Raw genomic sequence first — 24,680 nt, 5'->3', positions numbered from 1 at the left:
TCACTCAGAGAGCCAGGATCTTTTTTAATAACCACTAATGGCTTTTTTTGTTTTCCGGGGACGTTGTTGCTTTTGGTTTTGGTCATAAAATTAATTTGTACGGCAGCTATCCGACAGCAGTGTGTGTACAAAGTCATTAGTAATAAGATTGAGGTCTTTAGGTTGACAGCCGTGGTGTTAAAACCTTATCAGCAGCGCAAATGGTTGTTGACACAGAGGGAAGGTATTGGTGGCGCTGGACTGACTGAGGAGATGAGGCTAATTAAAAATAATGAGCTGCGTGGGCTGTCTTCTGATGTCAACAACCTTCATCACAATGAATGTATTTCTGGCCTCTGTTTGCCTCTGGACTCAACAAATAGTTTCCTATTGTCAAGTATGGTCACACTTTAAAATACAGCTTTGATTTTACAGCGTAATGTGAATTATGGACCAGTAAAATTCTCACTGGTTTCTGCTGGTACCTAAATGGAGGTATGGAACAAGTGAGTAAGAGCTGTGCATTTTAGAATAAAGGGCAATGTATTAATTGTAGTAAATACCGGGTATCTTCAGGGCACAGAGCTGTTTGGAAGAACAGCCGCTATTTATTATCCAACCCACAGACCGGATTCTTACTGTGTCATCAAAGAATTAAAATAATAATGATTCTATTCCTCATTAAACATTAAAGATGAGCCGTGTTTGATCCACCTACATGGTATATAATTACATACTGAGTTGTAATTTTTCCTCCTAATATAATGTGTGGCTATTCTCCCCTTTTAGCTCTTTAATTACAAAATTAGAAACTGGCTTCTGACACTATTTTACCTCAAAGCATTAATTTCAGAAATATACCCAGGGTCTCATTTCTTTCAACTTAAGAATGAAGCTAATGATTATTTTCATTGTCAGTTAATCTGTTTTTTCTTCTTCAAATAACTGATTAGTTGTTTTGTCTATAAAATGACAGAAAATTGTGACAAATGTCAACCTGTGCTTCCCAGAGTCCAACACGACATCCTCAAATGTCTTGTTTTGTCCATAACATAAAGATATTCAGTTTACTGTCACGGAAGAGAAAAGAAACCAGAAAATATTTTAATCAAAAAAGCTTGAGTCAGAAGATTTAGACTTTTGTTATTAAAAGTCTAACCAAACCAATGAATCAATCGTTACATCAGTGGATGATTCATTCTTATCTTATCAATTAATTGCTGCAGCTCTATTTGCAGTGTATCTACATTAGAGCACCAGCAGGAGCCAGTAAGGACTGCTGGTGCTTGATTCATACAAAGTAGGTAAGTCACCAGTTGGATGGTCATGCTATTCATTTTTTCCTTCCACCAGGTTTCCTGCGGCGGCGGCTGATCCCAGCTCCCCTGCCGGACACCTCGTCTCTGGGCAGGAAGGCTGGCGGTCAGTGGGTGGACCTGCCTCCGCTGGGCGGCACCCTGAAGGAGCCCTTTGAGATTAAGGTGTACGAGATCGACGACGTGGAGCATCTGCAGAGAAGAAAGGAGGCGGGGACAGGGTCAGAGGTGAGGTGAACTCCATCTGCTCAGCTCGCTGCTTATGAGAATATTAAATAGCTATCTGCTGCTTGTAGACTGTCAGTTAAAGATCCCAGATTCTGTTATTTTGGGGGGTTTCCCTTTCTCTTTGTAAAATTGTGTCTTTCTGCTTGCAAAAAGTCTGCAAACGTACAAAGTCCATGCCAAAGGGAGTTATAACTTTGTCACAGAAAACACTCTTTCTCACCTGCTTGTAACACCTTGTTTGCAGTTCGGGCTTTTCTTCTGTCACACATCTACATCACCAAGTAACACATTCGTACAACACCTGCCTGATGGTCAGAATGAGCAGCTGCCTCACCAAAACTTTGCTTCCACTACGCCTACATCTCTCTGCCTGTACTCAGAGATCTGATGTTATGGTATATAATCACAATTATCCTGACTTGCTGAAACAACTGACCAATTAGAGCAGACTGGGCTTTTTTGTGAGGGGGGCCTTAAAGAGACAGGAGCTAAAATGAAGCATTTCAGGCAGAAGGGTGAGAAGAGGTGCTGCAGCAATGTACATTATATGAAATATGAGAAGTGATATGTTTTTTAATATTGAAGCATGTCAACAAATTGTAGTAGACCTGAAACATAAATTTATACACCTATAAATATGCATAGTATGAGCTCTTTAACTCTCTGTGACCAGTAAGTCCAGATATGTCAACAACCAACCCTGTCTCTCCACACCGAGGAGATGAAATCTCTGCTGGATTCTGTTCAAAGACAGTGTTATTCTAAATAAATGACATTTTTGAGCTGCATCAGAGTCTGCAGGAGGAGTTCGAGGACATATAAAGTACAGCTCTGTGACAATAGACACCAGGTTCACATCCAGACTTTGTTCTGTGTTTTAGGTTCAGTAAAGATGGTGGTTTTGGTTCAGTGTCAATAAATATATTGTGTCACACAGTGGGAATTTTCTGGATTAAAGCAAACCACCATCTTTCCTGAAGCTGAACAGAAACTGGCTAATGAAGATGCAGTGATTGCAGGTTGACTGTGTGATTGGGGATTTTGGCAGAAAAAAAATGTTGTCAGTAAACAATGTCCTGGAACATTCAGCATCAACATGTTCTTTTACCAGATATGTTGATTATAAATGTTTCCTCGTTGTGTTAATAGAAAACACAATCTGGTTCTGTTTGTTCTTTAGCAGTTTCCAGTTAACCTGCATATAAATGTGATTTTTAGGAGGCAGAGCTGGTTGGTGTGTGCCAGTCTGTCATAATTAAATGTCCATAACCAGTAAACTCAGTCAGCAGTCTGTAATATTCACCAGTCTAATGCCTCCATGATGGTTACACCCTCCTTGACCTCCTCTTGTTTTATTCATGAACCTTTTTGTTTTTAAAAGACATTTTTAGGCTCCGTCTTCATTGACAGCTGTTGGAATATATTCTCTTTCACCAGTACAACTTCTGACAGCTCTGCACTGTGACATGTTTATGTTTACTCTGTGGTAACATTAATATTCCTTTTGTACTCGGTCAGCAGCATTATGTTTTCAGGTTGTCCTTCTGTGTGTCCCATCCTTGTCAACACGATGTCTCTGTAACGCCTGGAGGGAATTCATTCAAATGAGGCGCAAACGTTTCCTTTGACTCACTTTTTTAAGAATCAGATTTTAGTGGTTAAAGGTCTCTGTGACCTCACAAATGCTAGTTATGATAAAATGTCACACAAATGTCTAATAGGATAAGAATTGATCACAGTTTATACCCAAAAGGTCACCTTTCTCTGGCTATTCTTCAACACCAGGAACAGGAAGTCAGACTCTTGGATCTTGGATGCTCACCCATTAAATTCCCTTAAATACTTCACTGAATTGAATTTCTGAGTTTGAAACATTCTTATATTAGCGTTATTGACGAAAAATCCAGTGTTGAGCCTCAGTGTCACAGGTTCAGCTCAGATTTATCAGCAGGTGAGTTAATTGCTGAGTCAATTACAGTTTGCACCTTGTTTGCAGTTCGGGCTTTTCTTCTGTCACACATCTACATCACCAAGTAACACATTCGTACAACACCTGCCTGATGGTCAGAATGAGCAGCTGCCTCACCAAAACTTTGCTTCCACTACGCCTACATCTCTCTGCCTGTACTCAGAGATCTGATGTTATGGTATATAATCACAATTATCCTGACTTGCTGAAACAACTGACCAATTAGAGCAGACTGGGCTTTTTTGTGAGGGGGGCCTTAAAGAGACAGGAGCTAAAATGAAGCATTTCAGGCAGAAGGGTGAGAAGAGGTGCTGCAGCAATGTACATTATATGAAATATGAGAAGTGATATGTTTTTTAATATTGAAGCATGTCAACAAATTGTAGTAGACCTGAAACATAAATTTATACACCTATAAATATGCATAGTATGAGCTCTTTAACTCTCTGTGACCAGTAAGTCCAGATATGTCAACAACCAACCCTGTCTCTCCACACCGAGGAGATGAAATCTCTGCTGGATTCTGTTCAAAGACAGTGTTATTCTAAATAAATGACATTTTTGAGCTGCATCAGAGTCTGCAGGAGGAGTTCGAGGACATATAAAGTACAGCTCTGTGACAATAGACACCAGGTTCACATCCAGACTTTGTTCTGTGTTTTAGGTTCAGTAAAGATGGTGGTTTTGGTTCAGTGTCAATAAATATATTGTGTCACACAGTGGGAATTTTCTGGATTAAAGCAAACCACCATCTTTCCTGAAGCTGAACAGAAACTGGCTAATGAAGATGCAGTGATTGCAGGTTGACTGTGTGATTGGGGATTTTGGCAGAAAAAAAATGTTGTCAGTAAACAATGTCCTGGAACATTCAGCATCAACATGTTCTTTTACCAGATATGTTGATTATAAATGTTTCCTCGTTGTGTTAATAGAAAACACAATCTGGTTCTGTTTGTTCTTTAGCAGTTTCCAGTTAACCTGCATATAAATGTGATTTTTAGGAGGCAGAGCTGGTTGGTGTGTGCCAGTCTGTCATAATTAAATGTCCATAACCAGTAAACTCAGTCAGCAGTCTGTAATATTCACCAGTCTAATGCCTCCATGATGGTTACACCCTCCTTGACCTCCTCTTGTTTTATTCATGAACCTTTTTGTTTTTAAAAGACATTTTTAGGCTCCGTCTTCATTGACAGCTGTTGGAATATATTCTCTTTCACCAGTACAACTTCTGACAGCTCTGCACTGTGACATGTTTATGTTTACTCTGTGGTAACATTAATATTCCTTTTGTACTCGGTCAGCAGCATTATGTTTTCAGGTTGTCCTTCTGTGTGTCCCATCCTTGTCAACACGATGTCTCTGTAACGCCTGGAGGGAATTCATTCAAATGAGGCGCAAACGTTTCCTTTGACTCACTTTTTTAAGAATCAGATTTTAGTGGTTAAAGGTCTCTGTGACCTCACAAATGCTAGTTATGATAAAATGTCACACAAATGTCTAATAGGATAAGAATTGATCACAGTTTATACCCAAAAGGTCACCTTTCTCTGGCTATTCTTCAACACCAGGAACAGGAAGTCAGACTCTTGGATCTTGGATGCTCACCCATTAAATTCCCTTAAATACTTCACTGAATTGAATTTCTGAGTTTGAAACATTCTTATATTAGCGTTATTGACGAAAAATCCAGTGTTGAGCCTCAGTGTCACAGGTTCAGCTCAGATTTATCAGCAGGTGAGTTAATTGCTGAGTCAATTACAGTTTGGTCTTAATTGGCTGCGATGTGGGTGAAGGCTGGAGGAGGAGGATGCAGTGAGGAATGAAGGGTGTCCTCAGCTGGTTGAACTTTACGGCCGTCGCTTCTCTCTGCGTTAACGGGTCGTTAACCTTCAGGAGCAGAGCGGTGAACAGTGTGTCGAGGGAAGGAAGGAGCTCTGATTTATTTTCAATTAGAGAAAGATGATCTGCACTCCATCTTTAACGCTCACACCTCTTCTTTTCTCTCTCCTCTTCTCGTCCTGCCGTCTCTCAGCAGCCGTTCCACGATGTTGAAAAGGTGAGTTAATCTAATAAAACGTTAGCAATCGGCACACTTTAAAAATCTTCCATCTATATGTGGTCTGACATGAGAATTATTAGCTTATTTTATAACTTTCACTAAGCTGTTTAATGGAATTGGTGATGTGATGACTAGAAATAGATGTTAGTAAAACAAATTAGCCTGATGTAGAAAAAAAGCATAATGTTTTCACACTGGACAGCATTTCTCAGATCAGTTATTTGACTGAGATTTCTGACTCTTCATCATGCAAACCAGAAAACAATTAAAACTCCCGCAATTATATCTCCAAAAATGTGTAGATAATTAAATAATTCATGACTGTACACCATGACAAAGGGAGAAATGTGGCGTAGCAAGACAACAGTGTGCATTTTTTTTCTCACAAAAACAACAAATGAGGGTGAAATTGATTGGTCGTATAATTAGCGGTTTATTAACAGTGTCAGTCAGAGGCCCTGGGGAGAAGAAGAAGATGTTTACAGGCTCGTTGGATCCTGCTCTTTATAACCCTGCTCATACGTTCAGTCTGGACTCTAAGTGTTTGGACAGAGAGACACATTTTTCATATTTTTTTCTTCTATTTTCTGCCACAATAGACTTTAAATGAAACAAGTAAATGCAAGTGCCAAGATTGCAAATGCTTTCTTAGTGGCATTATCTCAGGATAGCGAGTAAATTATTTAGTTACCTAGAAATAACGACGCTTGTTTTCTTGTGACATCAAGTTAACTATTTCATTATCACAACAAAAACAAAACAAAGGTTGTCTTCATCTTTGTTGATCAGGGATCAGGAGTGTTCTACCTGCAGGGTGTCCACATCAGCTCACCTAGAAACATGACTAGGGAAATTATGGTTGGGTCTCTAAAAACTGACAATATACTATTATCGCCATGAATTTCCATTTATCTGTTTCTTCATCATTATGAATCACAGAAAATGAAGGCATTACTGATGCATGAGGGTGATTTATCACTAATTTGATTCTATAAAGATACCTACATGCTGTTTTTACCAACTGATTGGTTTATCCCCTTGCCTTCATAAAACCGAATTAAATAGTTTACTAATGCATGAACTGGTGCCCTCAGGAATTCATATTCTTGTATATAAGAATATTGATAAATAGAAGCTAACTCAGGTGCTTTATAAACCTGAAGTGAGCACCTCTGTTTGCCAGCATGCATAGATGGCATCTTGACAACTGTAGCAGCGGATTCAAACTGAAGATGTCAGATTAAAGAGGAGGTGCCCGTTATTGATCGATGTATCGGGCTGTATTTCAGTCGAGGTCTAACACAGACACGGCTGCATTGTGTCTTTCTGAGATAACATTCAGAGGAGTGCAGCTGCAACTTCACACTTCAGTGATCTTCCGAGACTGTCCTCAGTCCTCACAGCATCCTGAAGGCCCAAATCAGGTGATCAGATAAACCAGACGCTAATTTTTCTTAGCTCTCCATAATTATCCTGCGATCTTGAGAAAACAAAAAGTCGTTGTAAATTAAGCTAATTATCGCGATCTTTAGTTTTCTGGAGATAAATGAACCTGTTATCATGAGAGAGCAAGCTTTGTTCCTTCAAAATGATTAACTTGTCAGCAAAGGAAGTGTGTTCTTTCAGTGCTGCAAATTGTGAGAAGATACAGTGGAAACAGAAAAGTACAAGTAGCACTGAGTGGCTCTTTTCAGAGAGGTTCAGCAGATTCTTTTTATGAAAACAGCTATGATTTATTTAGCAGTTTATTCCACTTCATGAGAAAACACATGTATCAAATTATACTTACAGCATTTATGCATGTACATATTTAACATTAGAGCTGCATTAATTAGTCAGCAAACCAGTAAAGGGAAACTGTTTCACTGGATTTTTTTTAAGGTATAGTTTTTCAAATTTGTGCTTTTTGACCAAGAAATGTGCAGATCTTTAGAATCAGACATTTCTGATCATTTATTAGGTTGTAGTCAGCTGGAATTTCACAGTTTTTACTTTTAAAATTAACTGAGTAATCGAACAAATAATTAATAGATTACCCGTCAATGAAAAGAATAGTTGAAAACAGCTGGAAAGAGTGTAATTATAACACTTTTCTTCATATTTAAAGACTTGTAGTAAAAAAAAGAAAAAAAATATCTTGACACAGGATTCACACAACTGATATCTGTTGTTCTGAGTGAAATGACAGATGCAGCTGGAATAGTGTTTTCAGAGCCACATGTGTGTGACTTTTTCTGCAGGGACGACCTCCCTCATATTAAACAGCTGTAATTAAGAGAAGCTGAGCATCTCTGTCACCTGCCCATCCTTAGCCGTCCTTAATCCTCCCCTCAGCGTTTGTCCTGCAGATTAAGTCTACAGACAGCAGATTAGCACCCATGCTAATTTTATCTCTGGCTAGCTCCTAATTAAACCCAGCAGTGGACACAGATTGCAGTCTGAGAGCAGGATCGGAGCCCTTCGTTCCACTTGTGGTAATCCCTCCTCTTCCTGCTTCACCTGCTCTCACCTCTATAAACCTCCCGGCGCTCGGCTGACTTCGTCCTCACTTCGCTGAACCTCTGCCGGGAGACGTCATCAGGTTTGTGGGTCTGACTCCGTTTGTTTGGTCCTCAGGGTCTGCTCTACTTCAACGCCCGGCTCAGGATGCTGGAGAAGCGGCAGCAGCAGATCAGAGAGCTGAAGAGCAAACACGAGAGGCTGAAGGTGGAGCTGGAGGAGGCCAAGAGCAGGCTGATGCTCCACCCGAGCAAATGGAGCGGAGAGTGTGAGTACAGGATTAAATACAGTTTACACAGCGCTGGTGCTCCGAGAGCCTCAAATTAAAGCAGCTTGAAAGCCAATTATCAGCTGAATCTGCAGCTCCCCTCGGCCTTGCAGTTTCAGCTCAGTGTTTCGCCGAACATCTACTATTTTTCTGCTTTGGTTTGGTCTCACAGCTGTGTTTCCAGCTGCAGCAGGTGTTTGAGGATGACCTGAACACCAGCAAACATCAGACACAAACAGGTCTACCTGCCTGCTGGAGTGGGAGCAGAAATCTGAGACACAAGTCGCAATTATCTCTTAATTAAGTGAGAAATACAGTCTGTTTTTAACTGTGTTCACTGCCATTGCATAAAAATCTAAAACTTTCAGATTAACCCCACATGTCAGCTAATGTTGGTTTATCATACATGTAATAGTGGTTTAGTGTTTGTCAGTTGAAAAAAAGATGCATAATTATGGACATTTCAAAGATCTGTTGGAGATTGTTGAGAAACAGCAACACTGTTTGTTAATGTTGTCTATTTAAGGTAGTACACTGATATCAGATCGTGTTTAGTTTATACCTGCAAAAGATGTTGCCTGTCTTCTACTGAGTCCACAAAGTCAGAATTTCCCTCAAACAAGAGTAAACATTTTCCAGAAAAGTGAGATTATTTCAACCATTGTCACATTTAAATCGCTGTTATTTATTCATCTTCAAAGAGCTAAGTATCACTGTGTAGGAAAACTAATGCAGAGACCCTGTTCTTCCTCCTGGTAGCAACGAAAGAGCCAGATTGTTCCCTCATTGGCTGGCGGAGACCAAAAACAGAGCAAAAAGAGACAGAAATCTGGACATTAGATAGACACAAATGGCACTCTGAATAAAACATCATGTCGATCTTTGTCTCTGGACATGAACAACAACCCAGTCTCCACAAAATTATGCTTCTGTACAACTAAACTGCATTCTCAGAGACATTATGAAGGGAACATGATTTAGTTTTGAATAAACGTAATTTGTGACATGTCTAGTGGTCGGAAAGTTTGAAAAAGTCCACACTGGGAGGTTGGACTTTCACAAGAAGACTAGATTTGGTGTCCCAAGATGGACAAGAGATCATCAGTCTGAGAATTAAGTTTCTGGTTGGGTTTTGTGAACTTTGTTAGGAACGTGGAGCTAGGTTAAGATTTGGCATCAAAATGATTTGGTCAGGATGAGGAAAAATGCCATAGTTTGAATCAATATACAACCCTTTCACTACATGTTTGAAGTGTCTTTGTGGGTGACCAGGGTGACAGGTTCAGCACCATCTAATATATGATTGCGGCCTGAAAAGGAGCAACAGTGAAGTCATTAAATAAACGGCACAGATTAGGAACATATTTGCGATACATTGCCAACTAGCAATCTCACAGAAAATGTGTTTTCTTTAAATCATAGTTGAGTTTAGTTGAAGTTTAGTTATACAGGAATGTAATTTTCTGGAGTCACTGTCATCGTAACAGCCTCAAATTAATATGTGATAACAGGATAGCTCTGAGCTCACAGCTGCTTTGTGCTGTTAAAGTCAATCTGTGCAGGTTACAGTGAGACAGTGAGTCGTGATGATGACTGCAGCATGTGTCATGAATGCTGTCAGGTAGTATGAGGACAGAGATTAAGCTGTTTTGATCAGATACAAACATCTGGTGCTTTATCTGTATTTATCAGTTCACAATGACAAAGTGAGTAATACAGCTTTAATTGGAAGTGTTTAGATTGTCTGGTGGTGCTTTCCGATCATCACCATTAATAAAGGCCTTAATGAGCTGTAATAAATGGGTGTATTAATCACAAATATGGTACTTAATGATAGTTCATAATAAATCAGTGTGATGAAACTTATTTTAATTCAGTTTAATTAGAACCTAGGGCAAAGTTTGTTTAAAACTGCATACAGACCACTTGTGCAGCTCGAGTCTGGAATATTTATTAGCTGCTTATTGCCATGTAGAGCTGCAGACTGTACAAATTTATATAAATTATTTTTCCACATTTATAGCGCTTTATCAATTCCATGTTAACATTTAACTTGGTGACTCTCTGTGATGTGTGAAACTGAGTATTTTTTTATTGTTAACCAGCATCCGTCCATCCATTATCTATACAATGCTTCATCCTCGTTAGGGTCACGGGGGGCTGGAGTCTATCCCAGCTGATTTAGGGTGAAGGCAGGGGACATCTGGACAGTTTACCAGTCTATCACAGGGCTACACAGCGAGACAAACAAACACACTCACATTCACACCTACGGACAATTTAGAGTTACCAGTTAACCTCAGCGTGTTTTTGGAATCCGGAGAAAACCCACCCATGAACAGGGAGAACATGCAAACTCCACATAGGAACGTCCCAGGTCCAGGCCAGGATGTGAACCAGGGATCTACTAGCTGCCAGGCGACAGTGCAGCCCTGTTAGCCAGCATTTAGAACAAACACACACAGTGTTGTTGTGAACAACACATTAGATGCAGGGGAGTCTTGAACTTGTTCATCTTGAAACACCATAAATATGACTTTACTTCTGCGTTTGTTCCATTTAAAGTTTTCCATGCAGTTCAAGAGAAAAGCATATCAGTTCATCAGTGGTGATATCAGAATACGTCTGCAGCTGTAAATGTCAGTGTGTGCTTTATAAATGGACTTTGCTCCAAATGTTATGCTGCTGTTCTCTAGAAGACAAGAAGTGAAACAGTTCACTGGAGCATCTAAAAGAATTGAAGGCTACAGAGACAAAACAGTGACAGAACTGTCCACTCACTCACCCACTGTGTTTGCTACTTAAAAATAAAATCATTAGAGGATAAAACTGCTCACTCAGAGGAGGAGAGAAGCTCTTGCACAGTTGAGACGTCTGAGGAGCATTATAAGTAGAAAAATCTGATTAGCGAGCAGCTGCTGTTCCCAAATAAGCAGCCTCTACGAACAGAGACGGATGCAGCGTACAGCTTCATCGTACCACAATTTGCTGTGCCTTGTGACGATTCTGTGGTGCAACAGTGGATGAAATTTACAGCTAAGAATAGAAGCAGGTCAATAAAATAGCTGATTCACTTCATATCAGTTGATAGATGATAGAGAGGATGTTCAAAGCTGAGCTAAAATGTTAGAAATGTTACAACAGAGGATTTATATTTTTTTTACAGTCTGCCAAAAATATGAATAAAAGCATCAACATATGACTTAATAACTCTCTGTGCAGCTGATTCTGCATTACACGGTGAATAACTAGTAGTATCCTGGTTAATGCCTGAGGTACTTAGAAGACACTTGGACAATTGAATATGAATTTTTAGCCTAAATTGTGAAATTTATTTGTCTACTGAAAGTGTGATTTTCTTTGGGTGGTGAAAGAAAATGTTTGAATAAGTTTTTAAATGTTGTTTAATGTCCACATGATGCTCTCAGCTGTAATAGAAATAGAAGGAGGGTTGGAAGATACTTTGAATAATTGCAAAACAACAGCAGCTCATATAAAGTTGTAATTCCACTTATCAGTTTCATGTTCAGTGGTGTGTGAGGTTTCAGATGATCCAGTTGTTTCTGCTGACTCTGGAGCAGATGTAGAAGCCGCCTCCTTCATCACGCAGCACAAAAGGCAAACGAGTGCAGCAAGCAGCTCCTGACCCCAAACACAAAGTGGACAAACAGAGAGTGTGTTTCCAGCTGAGTGCCGCCGGCGGCCTCGAGCCTCGCCGGCTAAAACCTCGTCCTCTGCAGCTCAGCTCCATCCATTACGCTTCTATTTCTGGGACAAGAGAACAAAAGGAAACAGCTCGCGGTGCTCCAGAGACGAGAGCCAGGGCGTTTGTTTGGGGAGGAGATTGTCGGTGCAAACTGCAGATACAAACAGGCCAAAGGGGGAAAAGGGATTATATTCACATCTTTTTATTATTTCTCTGTCAGTGGGACAAACTCTCGGGTCACCTCGAAGAAAAGCGACAAATTCTTTTCATGGGAAACATTTTACTCTGTAGAAAGCAGAAGTTTGCAGCTAAAGGTCTGATGCCACTTAGAGGTACCCAGCATGCCCTGCAGCTGTCAGACAAAACACACAAACCTGTTTCCATCTGCTGTGAGGAACATGTTATCTTGAGTGTCATTACAGAATCATTTCCATTAATTCCCTGGAAAGTGGCACAAACTGAAAACAAAGTCTTTCCTCCTGACTGTTCCAAACATCCTCCTCCTCCTCTGAAATAAGTCAAATCTGAACATACAAACACAGATTTTACATTCAGTTTGCATTAGCTGTCAAGTGAGAATAAATGTCTGTAAAACCACTTAATCAGAGAGAAACTCTTCTAACTCCAGAACCTGCCTGGAGAATTCTGCTGCTTTTAATGAAACAGTTTGTTAAAGTATGAATAAATATGGACTAGAAGAAGAAAGAATCCTTAGAAATCCTCCCAAATCCGAAGTGAGGCAAAGAATAATACTCTCTCGGTGTTGGTACATGCTGACATTACTAATCTCTTCCACTCACTGGAGCCAACAGTGACCCACATTAAAATGACTGCAGCTCCTAAATCTCTCCGACTGTATAGAAACACTGGTGTCTTTGCTTGAATCTCACTTTGTCAGAACATGTCAAGGACAGAATGGGTTTTGAAACAAATTGAGATGCCAAAAACAAGATATTTAATTTTGTTTTTCAAGGACAGACACCTGGAGACCAACAATGTTCACAGTCAGTGTAAAGTTTTCCTTTATATTCCGATATATTTTACCAGATTGATTCAAAGAGTGGCAAATTTTCCATTTTCGCTCTTTACGTTATTACCTGATCAGTGAGATTAATGTGAGGTATTGAGTCACCATGGTAACCGATGCTGCGCAGCCAACCTGAAGTTCTGTTCAGAGTTTCAGATTTAAATCGACTCATTTGCATCAAGTCTGCAAATTTGTTGAGCTATATCCTATTAATTCTAACAAGGCTGTGCAGTTACAGCAGCGTAAACTGTATGCATGATTTTGCTACGAGAACCTACATGTATTTAGTTTAGGATGCAGAAATCGCATAAACATGTTAGAAAACTTGGTCCTGATTTGCAGCCAGATCTGTTTATCCTGCTGGTACTGCAGCCCATAGAACACAGATGTAAATACAGGGTGTCCCAAAAAATTTGATATCGTTTCACCACCTAGTAATTTTTTTTTAAATTTGTTTGCTTCTTTTGCTCAAAAGAAGTGCAATCATTTTTATTTTTCTGCTTTCAGGAGCAGGTGTTCTGTGTATTGAAGTACGCCCAAACTCAGTCAAATGTGAATGCGCAACGTGAATTTGTTTGAAAATTTCATAAACAAGCGCCAACAGGAAAGCAGATTTGGACGTGGCATGAGAAGCTTGAAGAGGAAGGCTGTTTGTATGGGAAGAAAGGATCTGGACGGCCACACTGAACATTTGTAATAGCTTTGGAGCATTATAAAATTACCATCCCCCAGAATTTTTCATTTGAAATTTGTAGAATAAAACATTTTATGTCCAAAATAAATCCTATTAAATATCATTTCTCCTGACCATGTAGTCACTCCGATATGGACATCTCAAATGATGTCAAATTTTTTGGGACACCCTGTATATCACAGAGAATATTCAATCAATAGCATTGATTTCACTTTGATTTAAAAAAAAAAAAAACGATTTCCACCTATCCTGCATTATGAGACAGAGTCACATCTTAATGTTGAGCATCTTGTTCAAATGTATAAAGTATAAAGTGTCAGACCTCCAACCTGCAGCTGTTGCGTTAGAAATAAGAGTCACTGAGAGGTAAAATTAATATATTAACTTAAAGCATTAACAGTTTTCCACCAGCGTTGCTCTCTTTCATCGCTTGCAGTAACAGTGTTGCTTTTTACAGTAAGAGTTTATTAATACTCCTCATAACTCTGCTTTATAACAACCTGTTCCTCTGATTAAAGCAGGCAGCACGCTATTGGTCCAATTTGTGCAGAAGAACAGTCAAATGATGCAGAAAAACCTGGACAGCAAAGAAAACTGATAACCACCATTGTGATGCTGATTATCTTTGACTGCAGTTTAGGTTTTGTGGAGCCAGTAAACACAGAGAAAGTCTTGCTGTGACAAACTTGCTCAGTATTTACTCTAAATCAGACCCAGCAGCTCGTTTCTGTGACTCGGAAACATCAAAGCGTTAAAAGTTAATCTTCACAGCAGACATGATGAGTTCAGGTGGTGCGAGCCACCTTTAAATACATGAGAGGAGTTTCTGCTGGTGTAAACATCCATCCCAGCAGAGTTGAAGAGGTAAAACCTCAAACAGCATCGTTCTTACATCTCTGACTGCACAGGTTTGCTGTGTGACATGCAGGCGCAACGTCTTCAGCTGGTTTAAAACTGTGCATTTTTTTTCCTGGAGTTGCTTTCAATTCACATGCAAATTACAGCATTCTGTCTGCAAATCTGTGAATAAAGAGATGAAAAAACATTTAAAAAGCAGGACTTTCACTCGTAATGGAGTGTTGTTGCACTGTGGTATCAGTAACCCGTTAATATTAGATGAGGAGCTCAGGTTTTGAGTCTCTGCTGCATCCTTTCATTATTTTAACCATCAACCCGTCTCCTCCTGTGTGTCCCGCTTCCAGTCGACGTGGACCAGGAGCTGGACCGGGAGTCCCAGGAGTACCTGGAGGCTCTGGCTCAGGTCACGGCGGAGCTGGAGTACTGCGTCAACCTCTGCAAGTCCCGCGTCATGATGGAGACCTGCTTCGACATCGCCGTGACGACGGCCGCCGCTGCACAGGGAGGGCAGCAGGAGGTGGAGGTGTGAGAGGAAAACATCCGTCACATTCATTCATACAGAGAAAGTTAAAGCTCAGAAAAGTGGATTGAAGTAGGCAGAAAAAAGTGTGAGCTTCAGAAAATGACAGAGCAAAGAAAACTGGGCTGACAGAACATGTTGCTGACAGACTGATGGACGAGCTCCTGGATTTAGTTTCCACTCAGACAAGCTGCTGGTCCTGGATCAGATTAATGAACAGATGTGGAAGTGCCTTTCTATTTATTATCTAATTTAACATTATTTAAGTATTATTTTCCTTATTTATGATGCTTTTGTATTCATCCTCTTGGTTTTTACGGTGCTGATATTAATATATTATTTATGCAACATGATTGGGAGCAGACTGTGAGTTTCTATGATAAAAACAGCCTTTAGGTTTTTGCAAGAAAAGGACAAACAACAGAAGAGAAATCATTTAGTTAGTATGATAAACCTCAGATTATTTTGCTGCCTTTGACACTGACTCAGAGTTTCTGTGGTTTGTCTCAGATTACGGATGTTGGTTTGTGTTTCTGCTGGTTGTCAGCTTGATATTTTACTGCAGGAAGGCGGAAAATCAGAAGAAAAAAACACTGAGTCATAAATCAGTGAGACCACAGACATGATTTTTAGAGTTTCAGTTTCTGAGGATGTCATTATCTCCCATTATCCAGTGAGAATAAACCGTCAGAAATCCACTTAGAAATCAGAGATGAAGACCTGCCTGAGAATCTTCCTGTTTTTAGGTTTAGGTTTATGTGCTGCTCAGAGAATTCAGCAGAAATATCAAATCTAATGATGTTGTAAACTGGGCTGAGAATGTTCCAGCTGGTTGTCGGAACCCTGTTTTTGGTCACCAGGATCAGGTTGTAGCAGCCGTTTGTCCATCCAGCACTAAGCTTGTGCTCCTGTGTTCTCAGTAACTAAACTGATGCTGCAGCAGTGAAATATTATAGATGTTGTAACCTTTTGTGAATTTGTGACTGAATTTGTGACTAAACCATTGCAGCTTTCGATCAGAAAGTGTAAACAAGGACGCCAACTGCAGCTGATGACGTTTCCAACTGTAAACCCGCCTGAAAAAATGTATGCAGCTGAATCCAGTACAGGGCAGGGGGGCGATAGGTAAGCAAAGGAAAGCAAATCGACCAAACAATGACCAGTCCAGGGTATAAATCTTCATATCAAGATCCAGCTAGACGTCCAAATGGATACAGACATGTAAAATTGGCACTTTTTTAAATGGCGTTTGATTGGAAGAATGGCGAAGTGTAAAATCAATAATAATAATAACAATAATAATAATACATTTTATTTGTAAGCGCCTTTCTTGACACCCAAAGTCGCTTTACAGGAAAAGCAAATGCAACAGAACAGGTATAAACGACACATAAAGAAAGAGGCAATTAGAGAGAATAAAGTGCTTCGTGTCGGGAAGGTGAAAAGAAAAAAGCTGCAGATGTTCTGACTGAAGTTTGGCATCAAGATTAAGAATGTTTGCAGATTTCTGGATGGAGTTTGGTATAAAAAATGCTAAAGAATCTGACTGGAGTTTGGAGAAAAGTGGAGATTTCAAAGTGGACTTTGGTGTTAAATCTAATCTGCATGAGTTGGATATCAGCTGAAAATCAACTGATAAACAAAAAGCTTTTTACAATGAACACTCCTAAATGAAAAGCTTTGAATCAGTTTTTGTATTTGAGACTTTTTTATTGATGGTCTTCAGGATGATTCATGAAATTGCGTCAATACAAAAGTCTTGAGTGTAAAATCAGCTGGAGTCCGACTGTTTCTTCGATCGTTGTTTTCATTTTGTAAGTTGTTCTCTTCGTCCGTCTCTTTTCAAACCTTCTCAGGCTCTTCTTAAAGTTGCTGCATGAAACGTTTTCTCCTTTCTTATGTGACGTTCGATCTTTGTTTCTAAGGTTTTGTGTTTGTTAGAGGACGAGACATTTTGCCAAACTTGTTTTTTTAAAGTGAAGTTCCTCTGCTGATGTGAGACCTTTAATAATATATTCAGACCTTTTTTTATTTGTTTTTGTACTGTACAGTTTTCTAATTATTTGTAAAGAAAAGAGCAGCGCGTGGAACGGAATGGAAATGTACAGGACAAGTGGATCGCCTCGTGTCATACATGTTAATAAAGATAAGAGTCTTTTTGGTTAAAGTATTTGTTGTACTTTGTGAAGATAAACATGTTTCAGGATTTAAGTTAGTGGAGCTTGTGAACACTTTTTAATCATCCAGATTTGGCTCCATTTAGTGAAATAACCTGTATGAACATCTTTTAACTGAGATTTGCAGTAAATTTAATGAGTTTTCTCGGTCTTTGCTCAAACTTATGGACACATTTTGGTCAAGTACAATGTTCAAATTCTTCACTTGAGTATTTTCTTTTGACATTTATCTGACAGTTTAAGTTACAAATGAAGGTTTTTGCATCCAAAATAAATGAAAAACTGATCAAATACAAATGAATTAAATACATTAATGCTATAACAAGTGAGCTAAAATAGAAATAATCAGTTAACGGATCAGTCGATCAATAGAAAATGAATTGGTAAGTATTTAGATAATCATTTATGCCTTTTTTCTCTAGATTTTATGGTTGCAGATTCTCTAACGTGATGTTATCCTGATTTTTCTTCTGATTTTAGTTCAGTTTTAAATGATTTCACTGTTTGGCCCGTTGGTTGGGCAAACTTTTCATTGCTTCCTCACTGTTGCTACTTCCAGGTGAGACGTTCAGAAAGATCAGCTGCCTCTCCATCACCAGATTTATTTACCTTCTAGAGCTGCTTCTTCCAGTTCTAAACTGTCTGCTGTTTTCCAGCTGGGTGTGTTAACTGGTTTGATGTCGCCTTCAGTGCAGCCTAAAGTCAGCAGGTGTTTACATCAGTTTGCTTCTCTCTGCTCTCTGTGCTCACATATTCTGTATTTTAATAAAATTGTCCTCATTTACATATCTTTTTATTTTCTGTTGTCAGACAACAGAACACATATGAAATAGTGCATGAAACGCAGCCCATTAAAACTCTGCATCGCTAAAATACTGATTCTATAATTGCAACATTGTCTGATAAACTCATCAAAGATGAGTTAAAAATAACTTTGTTGTGGATTCGGTGATGTTTCCGTGTAAAATGATTGACAGAAAGTCCTGGTCTCACACACTCATTCACGTATATATCGGCTGCTGTGTGCTGAACTTTTGTGCTCCGAGCTATCACAGATGCAGAGAGAGTTTTCTTCCTGAAGGAGGCATGAATAGCAGCATTTAAAGGTAAAGACACTGAAAACAGCCTGTTTAGAACAAGACTAAAACCAGGAGCTATGCAGTCCTGATGAAATGAAGGATCTTTGTTGTATTTTGAGCTGAAAATTTGAAAAACACAAAGACGTGAGAACTTTTGCTGAAAACTGACACAGTATGGGACCTTTAATAATGACGATGAAAGGGGGAGTTTAAGTCTTAAGTCTACAGTTCATTTCATCTGCCTTGATCCCATCAATATGAAGTTTTTCCTCAAAAAGACACAAAACTGAGCTTCCCACTGTGAAAATCACATCGTTCATAAGTGACTGCTGGCAGAGCTTCCCTCTGTTCTTGTGCTGATGTTTAATTACCTGAAAGATGGTTTAAAGTTGTTTTGTTTTTGTAACCCACCATACTGGGTTGGTTTAGTCCAGATGGTGTGAAGAGTCTGGGTCAGTGCTGTCAACCATCTTGATTCATAAGATGCTCAATCTGGATTTTCACTATTTTCTGAATTTACAAACCATGTATTTGACACAAACACTTTACTGAGTTTTTTTAGTTTTGATACTTTAAGTACATTTTTTTAGACTGCTCTTACATATTACATTATTTTCAAATTAAGACTTTGACTGGACTAGTTTTGTTACTTTTACTTGATATCAAAAAGCTACTGAGGTTTTATACTAGTCTTGTTTTGGGTATACACTACCATTCAAAAGTTTGGGGTCACTTAGAAATGTCCTTGTTTTCAAAAGAAAAGCAATTTCTTTTTCAATGAAGATAACATTAAATGAATCAGAAATACAGTCTAAACCAGGGGTGTCAAACTCATTTCAGTTCAGGGGCCACATTCAACCCAATTTGATCCCAAGTGGGCCAGACCATAATAAAAAATTAAGTATTTTACTTTAAAATAGACAAAAAACAACAAAAACTAGACAAAATATTACAAAAATTGGACACAAAGTGACAAAAAATGTATATATATATATATATATATATATATATATATATATATATATATATATATATATATATATGTGTGTGTGTACGTATATATAGATATAGATATATATGTAAATTGTCCTTTATAGAAACACTTGTTCTTCTCTGTGTATTTCAGTTTCTGTCGGATCTTCATTGTGTTGAACCTTGATGCCCCCGCTGGGTTTTAACAGAAACTGTTTCCATCTCAGATGATATTTGTCTGTCTTATCCCCCGTCTGTCTGTTACATCACTTCAGAGGCCTGACATTTCAGTTCCCGCTCATCTGATTTCACAGCTCAGCAGCAGCAGCGTCAGTCGCTCGCTCAGACTCGTCCCACCCTTAAATCCGCCACCGTCTGCCCTGTCAGGAGATAAACTGCTATCTGAGTGTGGAAATGTCAGACGAGTGGACTCATGGTGACGAGAGAGTTGATGCACTCGAGGAAACACACACAGACCTGAAGTCTCACCGACAAGCAAAATGAGAACACCGAAAGAAAGCACAGACATCAGAGTGATAAAGGACTGCAGTGTTGAGGGATTAGTGAACAGAAATACTGAGACCCTGAGCTCTTCTATGAAACGAATCAATATTTTCTGCTGGAAACTCACACAAAAAGATGTGAAACAAGCACAAGGACACCAAATAACTACTGTAGCGAATGAACAGATGCTCAGAATGACAGATTCAGATGTATATATGTACACAGTATGAATGTTTGTATGGCAGGAGTGATGCATGTATGAATACATATATGTAGAAATGCAAAATAGTTGTGTATATGTATGTATGAGGGATGGATGAATGTAGGGGAGGAATGACATGTCTGTATGGACAGATGAATTTATATGTATGAAGTACTGCATGTGTATCTGTTGATGTATGTAGATTTGTATGCACACGCATATTGTATTTATTTATGAAGAAATGCATTCAAGGAAGTTTTAATGTGCTCTGTGTTCAAACGGATGCATGTGTGAGTGTATGTGGACTGTATATCTGTTTATTAACACATAAGCAGGGACTGAAACCTAGGAAATGGTTATTAAGGCAAAAAAAAAAGGCAACAAGGAACTCACGGAGATGAAAGTATTCGCTGCTCAGATCCCTTAGACCGGCGTCGTCCTGCTGGTCATTGTCTGGACGCTCCTTGAATGTGACCTTTTGCTCCATCTGACAGCTCAGAAGAAAAAGGTTCGTTGCCGTCTCACCTCACCGAGGAGGCAGCGGCAGGGACGGGCCATGGACTCACCATAGCAACAGTTGCCATGGAGCCTGAACGAGACAGAAAGTAATGCTCAGGATCAACACGGCAACCTGACGGTTTGGTACCTGTTGGCTCGAGGTGTGTGGCGTCTGGTACATCAGTATTTGTGAGGACGCAGGGACATCTTCAGAAAATGGAGACATCTTTGAGACATTTTTTAAAGGTTAAGACTTCTTTACAGACGGTGGACATTTGTAGAGAGATATGATGTTTTTAATAAGTAAAGACTTAAATAAGGATTTTTTTTTTTTTAAGTTGGGGCTTTTTTGACAAAGTGTAACAGTATGGACATTTTAGAAAATAAGGACATTTTTGGGAAGTGAAGACATTTTTAAATAGTCAGGACCAATGTTCCCTGTAATTTTTCATGAGTCTGAGCAAACACACAAACTCCCTGAGCGTCCCTTGGACCACTGTGAGCAACATCAGACGTGTTCACTGTGGTCACACCAGCATCACATCCATTCAAGTTACATGGTTCATTAAAAGAATCACATTACAGCATTTACATTTCTGTTAAAACACTTTGTCAACAGGAGCCAGTTGAAGGCTGCAGTGATTTTAGTGACACTACAATGTATAAGAGTGAAGTTATTGAATATTTGTCTCTCTTTACTGTTGCAGCGGTTTTGCAAATTGCAGACGGACCCTGTTCACTCCATAGACACCAATGTTATTCCTGTAGCTTGAAAGACAGCTACTTTTGATAAAACTGGGCTTGTAGCACATTGTCTGCCTTGCAACAATGGGAAAGAGGCACCGTTTATGTTTTGACAACCTATATCTAATGAGTTATTGATGCTGGAAGTCCGAATCTGTGAATATCTTTCCAACTTTACTGAACTTGGGGCCACTACCACCTAAGGAGTGATATATTTAATTTTGAAAAAAACATTTAGCCATACTTAAAGCTTTAAGTGCTTTATTAACACAGAACTAAAAATTTTGTATTGTTTTATTATCACAGGTTCTGTCTGAAAAGAGGTGGCATCATTTCAAACAGTGAAATCAAACTAACAAAATGTAATGACCAACCAGTGAGCAATACTGGATTCTGCAAAAACATAAACAACTTTTTAAAAAAATCTAAATCTTATCTTAACACAGTTAATGTATTAACTTATTTTTGTGTGTATGCATATATTTATTGATTTATTTAGTACTGTTAACATATCAGAGTTCTGAGTGAATTTTTCTTAAGATAGGCAAAGGCCATTTATTGATTACATATAGGCTCTTAAATGTTTATTAAAAACTAAAAAGCATTTTTAAAAACAACTTAGGCATTTATTGAGTCACTAAAATACTGTAGAGTACAGACCACATCAGCATGATTATAAGCATCCTCTGGTAAATTAACAACCAGATACTGATGTCTCTCACCATATGGACTTCAGGAGATGACTGGGGGATGATAAACTGTGACCTACTGGTTGGGTTCTCTCTGTTCTCATGTTTCTTACATGTTTGTCCCCTGACAGCCGGGTCCTAATGTTTTTTGAGCAACACACCATACTATGACTTTTTTACAATGATGGTTCTACTATGGAACCAGTTTGACATGTTCAGGCGTTCTTTGTGTGAAAACTCAGAGATTTCAGGGATCAGAAGGTGGTTTTAACTTTCTTTGTTAACTTTCTGCTTCAACTTTAAACTAAATTTCCTTCACTAACCCAGCCCTCTGGACTTCCAGGAAGCTGTGTTCCTATTGGCTGTCCAGGTGGCTGCTTGGTGTTATCAGGAACACCTGAGCAGCTCAGTGTCTTCCTGCTTTATTTAGCTGCAGCCAAACATTTCCTCTGCTTCTCTTCACCACAGAACCGGGTTTGGTTCTGTTGCTTTAGTGTGTTCTTTAGGCGTTGGCTTGCAGCTTCCAGCAGCAAAATCATCTTTAATGTGTTTCTTGGTGTGTTTTAGGGCTTTGTACTGGATAGTTGTCTTGGTAAATGAGGTTCTTTCGCCACAGTTATCACATGGTGCTAATGTGTGCAGTGATTAGTGGATTTGCTGCAGCTGAGTTGTGTCTTTATCTTGGCTGTAGTGAGTCTTTAGAGGTTTTTGGTCAGACACATTCTGTATTCTTGTTTGAGAACCAACGTTGGTTGTCCAGAAGGTAAGAGTTCCTGTCCTGATTCTCTGTTCTCAGAGGTTCTCTGGTAGGCTGCAGGAGACTTTAGCGTTTGGGTTGTGCTAGTTTGGTTTTTGTATGGTTTCATTTGGACGACTATCTTGAGGCCCCTCCATGTGGTTTAGTGAGGTTTTCTGGAACAGTTCTACAAAGCAACCTGCAGCAGAAGAGACTTTGAGAGTTTTTAGGAAGTTCTGGAGACCAGACTTTAGAGCAGCAGAAACATTTGTCAGCAGTTTGAGCAGGAGAAGGTGAGCTTCAGAGTAGAAATGAGATGGAAACCTTCTTGACCCGTGTGGTGAGGTCCTGTACCAAGAGTTTGAGCAGGTTGTGAAGAGTCTGTAGTTCTTTGGTCTGAAAGCACAAGAAGAGTCGACTCATTAAAGGAGAAAACAGTAGATATTGTTGGTTCTTCTGTCGCTCTGCAGTTTCTAGTTTCCTTAGACTGAATATCAAGTTTATATTTTAAATGATTTCCCATGTGAGCCCAAGAAGACTTCAATAAACTCCCTCCATCCCCTGGACACAACATATTTTATTACCATGTTAAATCTTTTTTTTTTTTAAATGTTTTTGAGTTTTAATCATAGTTTTAGCATAGTTTTTTTCTCTCTTTGCTTGTTTAGTTTTGTCATGTGTGCTAAACAAATAAAGCTGAATTGATAAACTGAATAACTGAGTAACTCATGATTGTGACAACAGAAGTATTTTCATTGTGATTTAAGGGTTTGTTTCATTTTTAAGGTTGGGGTTAAAATCTTGACAGAAAAAGAAGATTAAAGAAATAAACTACATAACAAAAAGCAATTAAATCAAAGGGAAAAAAAGTAATACAATAAAACTTTTAAAAAGTTTTATTATTAAAAAGATTTAATAAATTTAAGATGTAATTTTCTAATTAAACATTTAATTATGTAATTAAATGTTTTGTCTTTTTAAAGGTTTAATAATCTAATTAAATTTTTTGCATTTTTTAAAATGTTTAATATTTTTCTTGTTTAATTATATTTTTTAAATGTTTAATTCTGGAAAATATTGTATCTGTAATTTTGAATATTTGTATTATAAAAGTTTTGTTTAATTTCATAATGACATATATTGTATCGTGTTGAATTATCTAATTCAATATTTTTTCTGTTTAATAGAGTTAAACATTAAATACAAATAAATTATATATACATATACCACCTTTTAATGTTTATTTTTCTTTTTAAATGCTTCATTGTATTTTCTTTTTTCAATACCTATTTGAAGTTTTATTGTCTTTAAGATGTAATTTTCTAAATAAACATTTAGTTTTGTAATTAAATGTTTTGTCTTTTTAAAGGTTTAATAATCTAATTAAATCTTTTGCGTTTTTTAAAATGTTTAATATTCTTCTTGTTTAATTATATTTTTTAAATGTTTAATTCTGGAAAATATTGTATCTGTAATTTTGAATATTTGTATTATAAAAGTTTTGTTTAATTTCATAATGACATATATTGTATCGTGTTGAATTATCTAATTCAATATTTTTTCTGTTTAATAGAGTTAAACATTAAATACAAATAAATTATATATACATATACCACCTTTTAATGTTTATTTTTCTTTTTAAATGCTTCATTGTATTTTCTTTTTTCAATACCTATTTGAAGTTTTATTGTCTTTAAGATGTAATTTTCTAATTAAACATTTAATTATGTAATTAAATGTTTTGTCTTTTTAAAGGTTTAATAATCTAATTAAATTTTTTGCATTTTTTAAAATGTTTAATATTTTTCTTGTTTAATTATATTTTTTAAATGTTTAATTCTGGAAAATATTGTATCTGTAATTTTGAATATTTGTATTATAAAAGTTTTGTTTAATTTCATAATGACATATATTGTATCGTGTTGAATTATCTAATTCAATATTTTTTCTGTTTAA

The 24,680-nt window shown here is 38.0% G+C and overlaps 1 protein-coding gene across 3 annotated transcripts in view; it reads left to right on the top strand.

Moving 5' to 3' along the window:
• The window catches only part of kif26aa (kinesin family member 26Aa), a 115,484-nt gene extending 98,194 nt beyond the window's left edge, over positions 1-17,290 (top strand). For 2 of the 3 annotated variants that reach the window (XM_055016089.1, XM_055016091.1), the window contains 4 exons: positions 1,333-1,523; positions 5,525-5,548; positions 8,168-8,318; positions 14,948-17,290. In XM_055016089.1, the coding sequence (XP_054872064.1) occupies positions 1,333-1,523; positions 5,525-5,548; positions 8,168-8,318; positions 14,948-15,132 (551 nt within the window). In that variant the 3' untranslated portion in view covers positions 15,133-17,290. The remainder of the gene's footprint in view (positions 1-1,332; positions 1,524-5,524; positions 5,549-8,167; positions 8,319-14,947) is intronic. The other variant, XM_055016090.1, reaches the window with a different exon arrangement.
• Positions 17,291-24,680: the final 7,390 nt, after the last annotated feature.

Source organism: Amphiprion ocellaris, chromosome 12 (genome assembly GCF_022539595.1).
Source record: "Amphiprion ocellaris isolate individual 3 ecotype Okinawa chromosome 12, ASM2253959v1, whole genome shotgun sequence".
Taxonomy (NCBI): domain Eukaryota; kingdom Metazoa; phylum Chordata; class Actinopteri; family Pomacentridae; genus Amphiprion; species Amphiprion ocellaris.
Note: the sequence above shows the minus strand (reverse complement) of the source record. Positions and strands in the feature narration are given on the sequence as shown.